The 15789-nt window shown below is 37.8% G+C and overlaps 2 protein-coding genes across 3 annotated transcripts in view; one reads left to right on the forward strand and one right to left on the reverse strand.

Moving 5' to 3' along the window:
* LOC119076132 (autophagy protein 5) overlaps window positions 1–15789 on the forward strand; it is a 32175-nt gene that overhangs the window by 3540 nt on the left and 12846 nt on the right. Inside the window, exons 4-5 of one of the 2 annotated variants that reach the window (XM_037182805.1) lie at window positions 5213–5310; window positions 9172–9292. In XM_037182805.1, coding sequence (XP_037038700.1) covers window positions 5213–5310; window positions 9172–9292 — 219 coding nt within the window. The remainder of the gene's footprint in view (window positions 1–5212; window positions 5311–9171; window positions 9293–15789) is intronic. The other variant, XM_037182806.1, reaches the window with a different exon arrangement.
* On the reverse strand, window positions 2010–2947 carry LOC119076158 (gibberellin-regulated protein 14-like). Its single transcript, XM_037182842.1, has 2 exons — window positions 2528–2947; window positions 2010–2467 (listed from the first exon to the last, which is right to left on the reverse strand). Exons 1-2 carry the CDS (start codon window positions 2879–2881, stop codon window positions 2315–2317), a joined length of 507 nt encoding a protein of 168 aa, XP_037038737.1. The 5' UTR covers window positions 2882–2947; the 3' UTR covers window positions 2010–2314.

Genomic DNA, 15789 nt, shown 5'->3' on the forward strand with positions numbered 1-15789 from the left:
ATATAATAGCATATTCATCTGTGCAATGTTTATTTATAGGAAAATATAGGTAAATATAGCGGTATATAGCTGTTTAAATAGGAATTTATGAAAGTTGACTTCGTACGGGGCTGTCTATATTGCCTCTGGCAATTTATTTGTATATGCTAACAAGGCAAAGAGTGGATAATGCAAGTGATTTTAAAGGGCGAATAGCTTTTCAGTAGAGAATGAAGTAAAAGAAATGAAGAGTTTCACAGTAAAGGCTTTTGATACGAATAGGTGTTTCGTACGGGTCGGCGTTAGCTATGTTTTAACTTTGGGAACAATCGGTCTTCGATTTTAATGAGTGATAGCTCGTTGGATTTGTCTTTCAATTCTAGAAAACACATATCTTTCACTTTTTCGGCGAAAAATTATATTTTCTGTTTTAACAAAAACAGTTTTTCGACAATAACTCAAGAAAAAATTATTTTAATTTGTAATGTTGTACGAATGTCGGCCTTGGAAAGACCTACAGCTAGAATATACGCTCTGGCTGGTGTGAGTACATCCACGCGAGTTATGACTAAAAATACAGTGAATGTTCGAAGAGTCCGTCTTCTCTGCAGCTTCGATGTTCCGGGGAATTGAGTTTGGGATTTTTCAGCTGGCCTCACCCACTATCGCCCCACATATAAATGAACCCATTACTTTTGTGTTGCAAGCAGGAATTTGCTAGAATTGAACGATGAATCGAATGAGCCATCACTCATTAAAATCGAAGACCAATTGTTCCCCAATCGCCTGAAGTCTTGGCGATATGACTCTTAATAATTAAGTCAGTTTCAATGGATTAAGTTAATCGGTTTCTTCAATAGACCAATTGTCTGAGTGTGTACATTAGTAAAACGTTCCTACAGCGAATTCATCTATTGCATCGTCCATGCGCTCGACTACGTAGGTGAACGAATGTTCAGATGAAGCAATGAACATAATTGCTATTATTTCCACCAAAGATTATTACAGGCTTAGCAAAGTTTTTCATTTTTTATTGTCTTATCCATGCGAAAGTTGACCATTACATCTTGCATCTCAGAGCGTCCCCTGCAAAAACGATTCATTAAATGACGAATATTTTCGGCTCATGTTTTACGTGAATTCCTTTGTGATATTCATCGTACACATGGGGCAAGCCATAAACCAGTTTCTATGGCTGCTGCGGAATCGGAAACTGCTTTGTGATTCTCCCAAACTCACTCGAGTGCTTTTCGATCAATTTGACAACTGTCTTTTCGACAAAAGAAGGTGAATGTCTCGTCCTCGGCTCGGATATACAAAATCTACCCGGACTGGCTAGGTCATACTCTGGATTCGGAATTCTCTTAGATGTTTTTAGGAAAATTTTTAATTTTTGAGTTTTTTACAAAATGAGTCTGGGTATGGATGTTTTTCGAGCCAATCTGGCAGTCGAACAGGCAGTTACTTGAGCTTGTTGGTCAAAAGCTACTATAAGCGTCATCAATCATATCACCAGTATCCGGTCTACTACTTCATTTGATATAACGAGGCTGAAGAGATTTGTGTGCCATCTATTACTTCACTTGTTTTAACATGCATCGCACCGTATATAGTTTAATGAGCCAGATCTGCTCGTATAATTTTGTCATCTGAATCTATAACAGATGAATAGCCGTCCGAAACCATTCCTTCAAATAGACTGTCTACTTTCTCCTATAACTGCAAAATGTTCTACTTTCGAGTGCGCATATAATAAACGAAATTTTTCCAGAACATCTTTATTAGAGTATATGAATTTCACAGATCAGCTGCTACAACATCTGTTGTTGATAGTAAAGAACCGAAGTGAGCGATAGTGTCAAATGTATGCTTAATGCAAACGATGCCGAACATTTCGCATTAATCTTCTGAAAATGTTCAGATCAGAAGAGGTAGTAGACGTGGGTAATAATTATACCGTTAACCGTACTTACCTTTTGTGGAAGGATTACTAAGTTTCCCCACAACTAAAACAACGCTGTGTTGAAGTGCGTTAAAGTTTTATTGATTTAAATTGAGTTACACAACGAAAAGCTTACCTCAAGCCAGTTATCAACAAATTTCTAGATTCCAGACGGATTTTGTAGCATTAATAGATAAAAGCAAACAAATTTTCAATGCCTTTCGCGCACATTCCGAGAGAATTATGCTTCTAATCACATTTAACATTGCGAAAACGTTCAATGAAATTGATTTGCTTCTATCAGTCATTTTGCCACTAAAGAACCGATAGAATGATTGGGTTTTTACTGGCTAGAAGAATTGCATTATTTTGCGATGCACTTCATGATGGTGTCTACGTTTTATGCGAAAAATGTGGACACTTTGCAGGTCCGACGCAGAAAAATCCAGGATGGAACAATGGTGCTTCGCGAGAGTCTACAACCACTCCTGGCAATTGAACTGGATCTACGATCGGTTGAATTTGCATAGTCGGTGGTAGAGCCACTTGTGGAAGTTCCACTGGCAGTGGGGTCACTGGCAGTGGGGTTACTGGCATTGGGGTTACTGGCAGTGGGGTCACTGGCTCAATAATCGGTTGAATTTGCATTGGTGGAGCTACTTGTGGTAGCTCCACTGGCAGTGGGGTCACTGGCTCAATAATTGGTTGAATTATCATTGGTGGAGCCACTTGTGGCAGTTCGACTGGCTGTGGTGTCACTGGTACAAGAATCGGTTGAATTTGCTGTGATGGTGGTTCGATTTTCGGTAGTTCCACAGGCGGTGATTCCACTGGCAGTTGTATTATCGGTTCTTCGATCGGTTGAATTTGCATTGATGGTGGATCTGCTCGGAAGTTCGGATTCAGTATCCATTGGGTTGGATGTTCTGGATCACGAATCCATTGCTTAGTAGAACTCATTGCTTTCGGTCTTGCTATACACACACGTTGTTCACCTGAACAATTAAATTTTTCGTTTTCGACTGAGCTGGTTTGAGTCGAAATTTCGTTCTGTAAAATTTTCGTCTTTGCTCTTATCAATTTCGATAAAATTTGGATTAATGAGATAAAAGTGTGTTAAGTCTCCGGAATTTTAGCACTTAAATGTGACCTTCCTCTGGAGACGGTGATATGAAAACATTGTACAGAACACTTCAAACGGAACACCGAAATACCTTACACTATTCGTTATGCGCAAATTACACCTTTTAATATCGGAAAATGCTCCAACTCGATGATTTTCCAATCGTCTAGCATATGGAGTTGGAAACAGTTGTGTCTAAACGAAAAGTTATGTCTCATTGCAATCAAAGAAAGCTGGACAAGAAGTCATATTTTTATAAAACCGCGAGTTCAGTAACTGTTTAAAAAGAATGTTTGTCTTGTACCACCCAAACAACATGGGCATCCACCCAACCACATGCACAAAACACTTTATATTCAAGATTCAATGGTACCCTGCCAAATGTATGAAAATTGTCTAAAGCGAGACATCTTCGTCATTATTTTCAAAAATACCCATCGCGCCTCCCTCAACTGTACGGACAACAGTATTTCCTTTCGCAATTAGATTTTGGAGTGAAATGTTGACGTTGAGCCACAGAGTTCTATTTTTAACAGAATGATTCTTCAAGCAAATGTTTTCCCTCATGACCAATGATATCATTCTCACTCTATTGTAGCTCTAACATTCAATCATCCACCTTCCAATGAACGGTCCTTCTATCGTATCAACTGTAATAAGTTTAGAAATACAAAACAGTCATTTCACAGACGGCAACCCTATTGAATCTACTACTTTTAACGGATTAGAATTCCACTTTTGAAATATCTCAGAATGAAGTGGTGGAGCGACTCAACTTCGTACAGATTCTCAGATTCGAGAAACTTTTCAATATCTTCTCTTCCCCTACCTCATGACCCTGTGGCATTATGCGGAATGAAAGCGCATGGAGAAGAATGGATTTACAAATATTTGCCCATGAAATAATGAAAGGTAATTATTGCACTCGCTGCATCAATTTCGTTTGTACGGTCAGATCTGATCAAGGCTGAGTTATGTCGTTAACAAATATTTATCTCATTAAATTTTATCACTTGATCAGATCTCATGATCTACCGCCAACACGAGCAACAAATAGATGTGACATAAATCGGTGACTAAAAAAACGACAATAATGATGCTGAGTCATTACAAATATTGTTTAGTATTCAAGCGATGTCATAACCGTCGTGAAGCGTTCATCGACAGTTATCATCTGTTGTTTAAGAAAATAAGCGACGAGCTCAGACTTATATTTTGGTCTGAGCAAAATGCAATGAAGTAAACGATTTTATTGCCTGTCCCATGCGAAAGTTGACCATTACAAAACAGTCTGTCGCATGGGGAAATGATCCATTACATGAAGGAGTATTTTCGGTGCATTTTACTTATCAATTCCGAAGGGGGAACTACTTCGAAAAACGGCGGGCAGGTCTTTTTAAATAGATCCGGGATTATCCGAATGTCGCCGAATTTTCATGACTTTATGACCTTGTCTTGCCTTTCCGTAACTTGTCTTTACTTTCTGTGACTTTCCGGGATTCTTCGTGACTTTCCGGGATTCTTCGTGACTTTCCGGGATTCTTCGTGACTTTCCGGGATTCTTCGTGACTTTCCGGGATTCTTCGTGACTTTCCGGGATTCTTCGTGACTTTCCGGGATTCTTCGTGACTTTCCGGGATTCTTCGTGTCTTTATGGGACTTTTCACAACTTTACTTAATTTTTTGACTTTTCGGATAACTTTGTGACTTTCCAGATCAATTTGTGACTTTTTTCGGCCCTGGGACTCGACTTTCCAGAGCTTTTTCCCGATCGGTGAATTCCGTTATGATACAACTTTCACATGGGACAGAATGCTGCCACGTCATTCATTAACACGCAAGCAATTTTGTGATACCAACTTGTCTGTTTTTAAGAAACGAGCTTTGGTGACCGTCTTTTCAACAAAATAAGTTGGATACCACGCCCTCGCTTCTAATACACAACCTCTTCAGTTTCCGAATCCTGTTATTCTTATCACAGAAATTGTTACCTCTCGTAATGAATTACTTTCGCCGCATCCAATGCAGTAATTATACTGTTGATTATCCTTGCCGTCAGTGGATGGTTAAACTTGTGCTTCCATTTGGACAGGTGACACCCATTCCACCCTTGGAAGTGCGATGTACTAATCAATTTTGTTATAAAAATTTCTTTCTTTTCTCTCCAGATAAATTCGACCAATTCTGGGCCGTTAATCGTCGTCTAATGGAACCACTCGGTGACCAGGATGGCTTCAAACACATTCCGATCAGATCTTATAATGAGGTAAGAAATCTATATCATGCGCGCAAAACCATGCAGAGTAAACCACCTGAATGTCTGCTGTGTCGTCAACCGGCACATAACAACACTATTTTTACAATTTTCTTTCACATTATACTCATCGCATTGCATAAGGTGTCGTGAAAATAGTAATAAATTATTTACCGAGTGGCGGACGATTCAATTTGTTCGCCGCACATTATCCCAACGCAAATGAAAAATAATTGAAAATAAACTTTCCTGGGTGAAACTACATAAGTAGTCAATGTGTCACGAGCGCATTTTTCTATTGTGGGTCTTCAAATACCAGTCATTGTTTCGCTAGATTGCTTGGCGCTAAATCAACATTTTATTTCATTTTCGCCGATTTATTTTTTGTTCCTCAACATACTGGTCGGTGTTGCTATACTATTTTGCAATTAAACAGATTTTAGCTCACTGTGCATACAGCACTTTCGGATCGCTGTTGACGTTGCCGGTGAGGAATCGTGTCGATTTTTCAGTTGAATGCGTTGCTGAATGTTGTGTACTGATGTCGATCTTGTAATTTCAATTAAATTTATTCGCTGAACAGGTTTGCCCGATTTCGAATTAAATGTAATTGATCGGCCCCTACTTGTAAGATACGGTAGAGTCAAACGTTGTATGATACCCACTGCTGATCGCAGAGTACTCTTAGAAAATTATAAAAAAAATTATGGAAACAAATATGAAGATTGACATTTCATGCACCTAATTAGTTACTTCTCCTTCTTTACCTAGTGTTCTCATTTCAAAAGAAACTTTGAATCGAAAAGGTTTTCTTACGTTTCAGGCGTATCACCAACGACTAAATCTATTACTTCATTTATTGAAAGTATCGCCTCGTTCTCTGTACAAAATCTTTTACTTCATTTGTTTAAACATTCATTTTACTTTAATAAAACGACGTTAACTCTGAGGTTGTCACTTACTCTTTCGTTGCTGTCGAAAACAGATGACTAGCCGCTTCTGAACGGTATAGACTGGTAGGGCGTTGAATAAGACCATTTCGCGTGATATAAGAAACAGTTTCAGATCAACCGCTGTAAGTTATGTTGCCTACGGTGAACATTGTTCTTAAGCATAAGCTCGACTTAGTTCAGTGCTTATGTAGCAGTTTAATGATAAACGGTGACACGTCGACCGAAGTAAAGCAAACCGTAACTTTCTCTTCCAAATACAAGTTCAGGTTTAGTTTTGTTTAATTAATACAAATATTCCGTGCGAAGGAACATAATGCACAACACCGTCGTAACGTACCATGGCAAATATTCAGCATGTATTACACGCCTAATAAACAGACTTTATCTACAGGTGGACCACATTTATAACATAAAACCGTAGTACACCTACGTGCTCTTCTGTCCATATGCATACATACACCAATAATGCTAACAAGTTTCTGACTGTTGCAAAATGAAATTATTTTCCCACAGAATGCAATGACAAAAAAAAGGTCTCGATCCTTTATATCATTTGAATGAGTTGAGAGAGAGGACCTGTGTCCTCTTGTTATGCAAATTAAATTTCACTCGAGGGATTCTTTTGCAAAACAGCCTACCGAATTGGGACACATTTTCCAGTGGAATTTTTTATATTTGCCCAGAAAGGTATATTGGTCCATGAAGCCATGCACATTTTGGCTAGAGGTGATGGTCGTGTAAGGTGTCATTAGAAAGCTAATTTTATGTAGTGTCAAGGCAAGTAGAGTCTTATTTGGCTTAAAATTCATTCACACTGAGATATGAGCAGTTGAAGTTTTCAACCGAAACAGACAACTTACACTTTTCTTACAGAAATTTTTTGAGGTACATGAAACGTACATGGTCGTGTAGGGTGTCATTAGAAAGGTAATTTTGAGTTGTTTTAGGGCAAATGGGGTCTTTGGAAGAATCTACGATGAAATATGAGAAGTTGAAATATTTTAGTGCTCATGGTACAGTCGGAAAAAAATAGATTTCGAGATTTTAAGAGACATCATCGTTTTCATCGTTTTTCTGTATTCTCTCATTTCGCATGTTATTTCAAATGGCAATTGAGAGATTTAGAGAAGTGGTGACATCTCTAAAAAAAACCCGAAATCTATATTTCTCCGACTGTAGATGCTACCAAACGTCCGTACAAAAAATTACCTTTCTAATGACCATTCGCACGACCATGTACGTTTCGTGTACCTCGAGAAATTTATGCAAAAAAAGTGTAAGTTTTTAGTCTTTTTCGGTTGAAAATTTCAACTGGACATATCTCAGTGTGGATAGGACCTTATTTTCCCCGAAAGTTCATGCAATTACCTTCCTAATGACACCCCACACGACCCTGTACGGCTCGTGTAACTGGAGAAATTTCTGTAAGAAAAGTGTAAGCTTTCGGTTTTCAATCACCTCCCAGCAGCCACACAAGCTTCGAAGAATTTTTAGACCCGTACGAAGTACTGGGGTCTTATAGGTTTACGCATACGTTTGTAACACGTCGAATTGGACTCCCTGAGTAAGGGGAAACCTATTGTGGTTGTCTAGAGATGCCAAATCCGCGAAAAAAATGTCCGTCTGTCTGTCCGTCTGTCCGTCTGTCTCTCTGCACGATAACTTGAGTAAAACGCATCCGATTTTGAAAATTCTTTTATTTCCCGTTTGGTAATGTCAAAAGACAGGCTAAGTTCGAAGATGAGTGATTTTGGATCGACCCCTCCCGAGCTGTGGCCCAATAAGTGCTTTACGGTTTTTCGAAGATATCTCCGGACATTTAAACGTTAAACTTGTAAGTGATACGTCAAATAAAAGGTATTTACAATACCGATCGACAAAAAAAAAGTTTATGGAAATCGGATGACCGACTCGTGAGTTAGACCCCTTGGTGTGAAACAGGCACAGGGCGGCAAGCAGTTTTGGCTTGTAGGTCGGCCACATTTGAACATATTTCGTTCGTATTAGCTTTATTAGATAGGTATTGACCGTACCAATCAGGGAAAATAAAGTTTTTGAAATTATGTTCTCCGGAGCGTGAGCTAGGTCTCTTGGAGTGAGCTCTTATCTGGCTACTCGGCCGTACAGTGAACGTGGAGTATTTTGTCAATATCTCGAGTAAATTTTGACCGAATTTCATGAATTTTTTTTTGTTTGAAAGGTATTAACGAATGTAAAGCGTCGGTACTATTTCCGGTCTCCTAACAAAATGGCTGCCGGCGGCCATATTGGATTTTATTAAAAGTGATATAAAGTGGGAAAAATGATGCTTAGAGAGAGTTTCTGTTAACATGGAAATAATGTGTTAAGTGTGAGGGGCTTCAGGGATTCCATATATGGACATCTATATATACCTATATACAGCTATATTGAGCTATATACAGGCATATAGAGCTATATAATAGCATATATTTATCTGTGAAATGTTTATTTATAGGAAAATATAGGTAAATATAGCGGTATATAGCTGTTTAAATAGGAATTTATGAAATTTGTCTTCGTACGGGGCTGTCTATATTGCCTCCGGCAATTTAGTTGTATATGATAACAAGGCAAAGAGTGGATAATGTAAGTGATTTTAAAGGGAGAATAGTTTTTCAGCAGAGAAGAAAATGAAGTAAGAGAAATGAAGAGTTTCACATTAAAGGCTTTTGATACGAATAGGTGTTTCGTACGGGTCGGCGTTAGCTATGTTTTTAAATTGGTTTTGGCTTCTAGGGTCAAATATCTAACTGGGCAAATATTAAAGAAAATCCATTGGAAAATACGTCCGATTTCGGTCGGCTGTTTTTTCAAAAGAATCCCTCCCTATGTTCGACGCGGTTTACTGTGTAAATGCAATTGTAGCTAACAATGTGCCCGGTTTATTTGTACTTTGCAGGATGGTACATACCTGCAGAAACTAATTCCACCAACAAACGAGGCAGGTCAAAGAAGGACGGTACAGGACTTGCTCGATGATTTTGGGACACCTGACGTACGGAAAGCAGGTAGATTTTCTAGTATGATTTTTTGTTTGTCTAAATGGATTTGGTTGAGAAAGCCGAAAAATTGCAATGAGAGTTGCAGTCGGTTTTTTTTTCTGATAGTTTTGTTCGGTGTTCATCTTTTTTACGACAATTCTCAGTATTTATCATCTCGCTAAATTCCTTTGTTGTGATGAAAAACACTGATTTTGGGATATGTGTTTCACACACAAAAAAAAACATTTTTTTTTATTAAATTTACATTTTGGCTAAGGTGTGAATATTTTATGACCGACTCGTAAAACCATTAAAAAATTTAGTTATTCAGGTGCATGTAAACTATATAAATAGGCAACGCGTCGTCGTTTATATATTGAAGGGCATGAATGTGTGAGCATAGGATTTGTTTATACAAAAAAAAAGATTTTTTTCTTTTGGTTTCGCTTGTGAAGTTTGATATCCACTTCCGCTACACTTTGCATTCGGCGTTTCATTAAGGTGTTGTGTATAAACACAACATCGAATGAATTTTGATTTGTTTGAAAAAGGCATCTCGTTACTTAAACAGTGCGACGTTCCGAGACGGAAACAATGTCGGATCTGATTTTGGATTTACAATTAGCGTTCGATGATTGTTATAGGGACACAGCTGCGATTTACATTAAAATGTCAATAAGAGTGTGCGGACGTGTCGTCCCGAGTTTTGATTTTATTTTCATGAAAAATGTCTTCAGTTATGATTGAGCCGAACGAAAAAACAAAATTTAGAGTCAGACGGTGAAGCCAATGAGAGACGATTGGAAAAAAGTTAAATTTTTTTCAGTGGCTGAAATGCGTTGGTAGGCTTGAGACTGATGGATTCTTTGGCTGAAACTTTGGCTGAGAAAGTAAGTGAAATCATTATTTCGGGTTACCTGTTGCTCTCGCTGCGCTCTGGCAACAAACAACACGCTCGAAATGTCTTTCCAACGTGAACAATAACGAGTGACAGAAAACCTATTGTGTTTCCTATGACTTCTGAACCAAATATGTACGATGCGCCCCTTTCAAATCCTATTCAAGGCCTTGTTGTTGAGTTTTCAAAACAGGTTCGATATTCCTAAGCCATCCTAAGCTGTGGTCCATACATAGTGGTGGTGAGTCATTAATCTGAAGCGTTTGGTACATTTATGTGGTCTCGTACTTCCCTTGTTCTTGCACAACACTTTGTTACGTTAAGTCAGCTTCAACTAGCCTTAACACTCACCAATGTGCTGTTACAGTTGATGGGCTTACTTTCATTTCGATTATGATTCGCTAGATGTGCACATGCAACAAATTATGATTGATGGCAAATTATGATGGTAATTTCTTTGGTACCATCACCATGGTCTGATGAGATGCAGTTCTCTTTCAACTGCATCGAAAAATGCGTCTATTAATTTACAGATCAAAGCAAATATTCGCCATTGAAATGTGTCCTTTTAATAGTGTCACAACTAGTGAATGTCAGATTCCTACCAGACATCCATTAAATTAACAATTTTTCATTCAAAATTACGATGAAATTTCTTAAGCAGAAAACACACGAGCAATTTTGCGTTGCCGAGATACCACAATTAAGCTGCGATTTCCATTGTGTAACGTATGCCACAAATCGGAGTACAATTGCAGCATAATTGTCGTACCTTAGCATAGCAAAATTGCTCGTGTGTTTTCGGTCTTAGGCTAGAAACACACTGTCCATTATTCAGTCTGTATTGAAAATTTGATTACAATGGAAAACGCAGCATAAATATCGGTTTCAGCAATTCAGCGTGTTTCTTAAAATTAGAGAAACAGTTTTTTTGTGTGTTGAAGCCTTTAATTACTTCCAAAATTTCGAAACGATCACTTGACACTTTCCCGAAGGATTTTGAACAGTAATTCCTTTCTCGTTTCGTTAACCGATGACTAGCTCAACCATTTCATTTCTCATTTCTCTCCTGTATCAACTTAGGAGTCGAACCTAAATGATATCACGATAAGAGTAGATTGAGAGCTAGGACCAGTTCCGACAATAATTTTTATACTTTTTCCACAGTACGCCATTCGTGTACGGATACTGAATCTAATCACAAGCAAACCGTTTAGGAAAATCAGGATCAGGATTAGGATTTTCTGACCTAAAAAATTACGACTTGTGGACGGATAAAGCCAAAACGAAATTTATGTCCGATTTGTAAATAGAATTACGACCGAACCGACGATTGGTATTCGAAATTATCCATATTTTATGGTAAACAAACGAATCATATCCCAATAATTTTTATAGTGGTGCGATATACCGCGATGATGATGAGCGATACCGAAAATAGAAAATTTAATTTAAGAATCTGATAAGAAGTTGGGTAACAATTTCGTTGTGTGTGCAAATGACAAACAAAAATGATGATTCAATTTATATGTAATGATGACAACACCTCATAGTGTCGTAAACACGCTGTCCTTCCTATTGTAAGACAATTTTATCAGTTTGAAATAGTGACAGAGCCGTAGCTAAACCTCTTTGGTAAGGGGGTGGCAAATGTCAACCCAATACTAAAGAGTGTATTATGTCTTCTGGTGCAAATTCTTAACCAGCAGAAGATATGCAATCAATGACAATCAAACTAGTTCACCCTGTATGTCTTGATATAGCTCGAGTGGTATTATTGACAAATTCAATTTAAGTAAATTTCTCACGTTGACGTAAACAGTTGAAATTGTCGAAAATAGCCTTAGAATAGTCGGAAAATTGTTGGTTCGGTCTTAGCTCCGGTTCTATGCATAATTTTAAGGGTTGACCCTGAAAGGGGCTTTATCTTTGATTCGATTTGTATAGAGACCTAACTAACAGTCTTCTACGGCCAATAACAAATGCAGTCTGAACCACAGGCCTAACGTGACTTCCAAACCACGCCTCTAAGTAGGCAAGTACTTTATCAGAAAAGCTAGGCTGATATCTCGCCTCATGGTAGGCTAAATATCATGCAGACAAATTCAACGTATTTGGGTTACGTCTAACGATTTATTCAGAGTGTACATCGTTGCAGCCACCAAATACACTGCAACTACCCACATTCTAAAGCTTGAGTGATTGATAGGACGGTACCAACGCGATATAATCGCTAGAAAAATTCCATGTGGAATTTGCTGACACGGGAATCGAACCCGAAACATTTTCGTAGAACGCTAGTATGTAACCACTGAGTAATCCCGTCCGTAAACTCACTTTGTGATGTATCACAAAGTGCCCGTTATTAGAATTTTACCTACTCAAATTACTGAAAATTGCTGAAATTTTCACAAATTTACCGAAAATCTTTTTCTGTTAATTTGGAACGTCTTGGTGTTAGTGAAACTCGGGTTTTTTTTCAGTAATATCACACGGTGTGGTTGAATGGAGTTTAATTGAACATATCGTCGCAAATTTGATATTTTTGGATATTCTTAGTCTGCTTGTGACCCTGAACAACGTTCCACAAAATTTTTTGATTTTCATCCGTGCAGTCCGGAGCACCCGTACCAAGGCTCCCTAGAGTGCTCTGTGGGTGCGATAGAACTGATTGGGGTTTCTGATTGGATAATTTCTAAGTTGACTCTGCCACATCATAACTACGGCCCTGATTACTGAGGGGAGGAGTTCTTTTTTTTTCTGCTGTCATTCATGTACAATATAATTCAGAGTGACTGTAAGTCTTTAACAAATTGATTAAATTGAAATCCTACCGCTTATCATAGCTTTCAAATTTAATTACGAAATCAACTTTTCCTATTCCATTTCTCGGTATAATTGTACACCCAACGATACCGAAAAATTAACACCACCACCGTTTTGTGTGTGGAGTGAATGAAACAATAAAAAAAAATGATTTCATGACTTACGTCCCACAAACGACGATATAACAACCGTAATTTCCATTAAACAAAACATAAAACCAATTTGAAATGAGCAATAAAATTCATAATATAAAATAATTAATAACTTCATATCAGCGCACACCAGTTTTACACACCACGGTGTTCGAATTGGTGTGTACATTGTACGGACATATCTATAACGTTCCATACACCTCGTTAAAGGTGTAAATATTAAAACGGAATGATTGATATTGAACCGCAATTTTGTACGATACGATAAAAAGATACTTTTTTTTCTCTCTCTCTCTCTCTCTCGTCTTTTGCCTGTTTCGCCAAATACAAAAAACGAAACGAGAAAAAATAAATAAATTCAAAAACCTAAGACTCTTATAGAAGCCTAACTAAAATGTTCAATTCACATTCAAGTGGGTACATGAACATGGAATGTAATAACTGCAAAATAATGAACCGCGAATATAAATATAAAATTGGTTCAATATGTGTGGACTCTCTTGTAGCAGCTCTTTATGTTGGTTCATATTTATAATATAAAGTTTAATGTTTGGTTTGGTTGGTTGGTTTGTTTGTTTGCCTTTCTATAGAAAGCTAGACGAAAAGTCCTAGAGACTAGAAACTTGGCACACCGACTACTGAAGAAAATTTAGAACAAACTGGCGAAATTTTTCTTACAATTTTCATGCGGTATTTGACGCGTGAAATTTGCTTTTTTACGTCGTGGATGCATCTTTAAACGGGAAATAGTTATTGGTTAAGCTAGGAAAAAAGTTGTAAATTTCATGTCGATAAGTTGCTCCTACTTTTTCCCAAGGTTAACACAACACTTTTCACAACAGAAAGCTCCTGAAATTTCGGCTGAAGTGAGAAAATTACTATTTTCCCAACAATTTTTTGACTCGTCAAAATAGTTTCTGGGGAATTTCTTCACCGAGGTGATAAACTTCTAAAATTCTAACAAAAGCAAAGAGGCCGGAAATCGCTCGATTTAGCATTTCTTACATTGCCTCGAAGCGAACACAACATTTCTCCAGAGAAATGATAAGTTGGTACGCCTGTGGCGAGATAGAAGGAACATTGGAATGACAGTCGGCGCCTCTGAGAGAGAATGTGAGAGAATTCGTATGTAACTCTATCACATTCTCTCCCATAGAAGCCAACTGCCATTCCAATGTTCCTTCTATCTCGCCATAGGCGTACCACCTTGTCATTTCTCTGCATTTTTCTTGTGTGCGTGGTGTGATAAGCCGTTATTCTCCACGAAGCGAAAACATCAATTCGTTGAAATATTTTTGAAAACAAATTGACAGTTCACATGAGAAAAATTCTATTTCTCCACACGGGACAGGAAATACTGAAAAAGTACACCTTTTCACCGCGCACAGGAAAAATTTTATTTTCGACGCATGAAGATATTTTCGACGCGCAGAATCTATTTTTGACACGTCAAAATATGTTTCAGCATAGCACTGCTCCTACCATTAGCACAGGAAATATTTCGAGGCTGATGGTATCAGATTTTGCCCTTCTTTCGTTAAAACAGTAGTCATGCAACCTTGCAACCTTTATGTGAAATGAAACACATTGGTAACGTCCTACAGTTCACTCAGCCTCCAGAATTTGAGTAGTTGCAATGTGTTTGGTGGCTGCAACGATGTACACACTGAATGACTCGTATTAGGTACATTTCTGTGCATTTATCTAGCCTAAATCTAGGCAATATATGGCGTGATATCAATGAATCACCTAACTTTCCTCAGAGAGTATTTACATGCTTTGAGACTGCGCTTGTTATTGGCAGTAAAAGACTGTTAGTGAGGTTTCTAAGCAAATTAAATCAAATCATACATGACATAGTAGGACGTTTTGACCGCTGCTTCGATCTGAGAGAAAATAAAATGCGTCTTTCGACGGCATTAATATGAAGTTCAATATTACTTGATACAGTGCTCTAGGAACACCATATCATTTTGCACACGAACAAGTATAGCAAATCATAATCGGAATGAAATTCCAATTCGTCACTATCCTTGCAGACTCGTGGTGGTCTGTGGTTGAGCCACCACAAAAACTAAACAAAGTTTTGGCTTTTGTGTCTCATACGGTGTGAACTTAGGATATGTATTGAATGTATCAAAATTTGGGGGCTTTTTGACGTTTGACTTACGAGTGTTAATGCTTGAAGCAATCCTATGTTTTCAAAGGAACATTTACTTTTGTCGCGTAAAGATTTTCCTCTTTCTGACGCGTGGAACTATTTTTGAAAGAAAAATTTACTTTTGATGCGTGAAGATATTTCTGGGAAATTTTCAACCGACAAGTGAAAACATTTTAGTGCTTTGTCATTAGAGCGATCCCGATCAAAGCCGGTGGTACTCCACTAGTTACATATAAGTATAAATACCCTTCACATTGTATAAACGAAACGCCGAACGTTCAGAATGGGTTTTATATACACTTACAACTACACAAACGTAGAACACACTCGAATTCGAACAAAAAAAAAATATGTTCGAACACAAAAAATGCAACGCTAGACTTTATGACTCCTTCGTGTGTTTAATCTTACAAAAATTTTGTTTACTTTATGTTTATAGAATTCTATTTACTTATGCGGAGGTAATGTATACAAATTATGTATATGCATTTTATGCTTT

The sequence above is a fragment of the Bradysia coprophila genome, unplaced genomic scaffold, assembly GCF_014529535.1.
Source record: "Bradysia coprophila strain Holo2 unplaced genomic scaffold, BU_Bcop_v1 contig_232, whole genome shotgun sequence".
NCBI lineage: Eukaryota > Metazoa > Arthropoda > Insecta > Diptera > Sciaridae > Bradysia > Bradysia coprophila.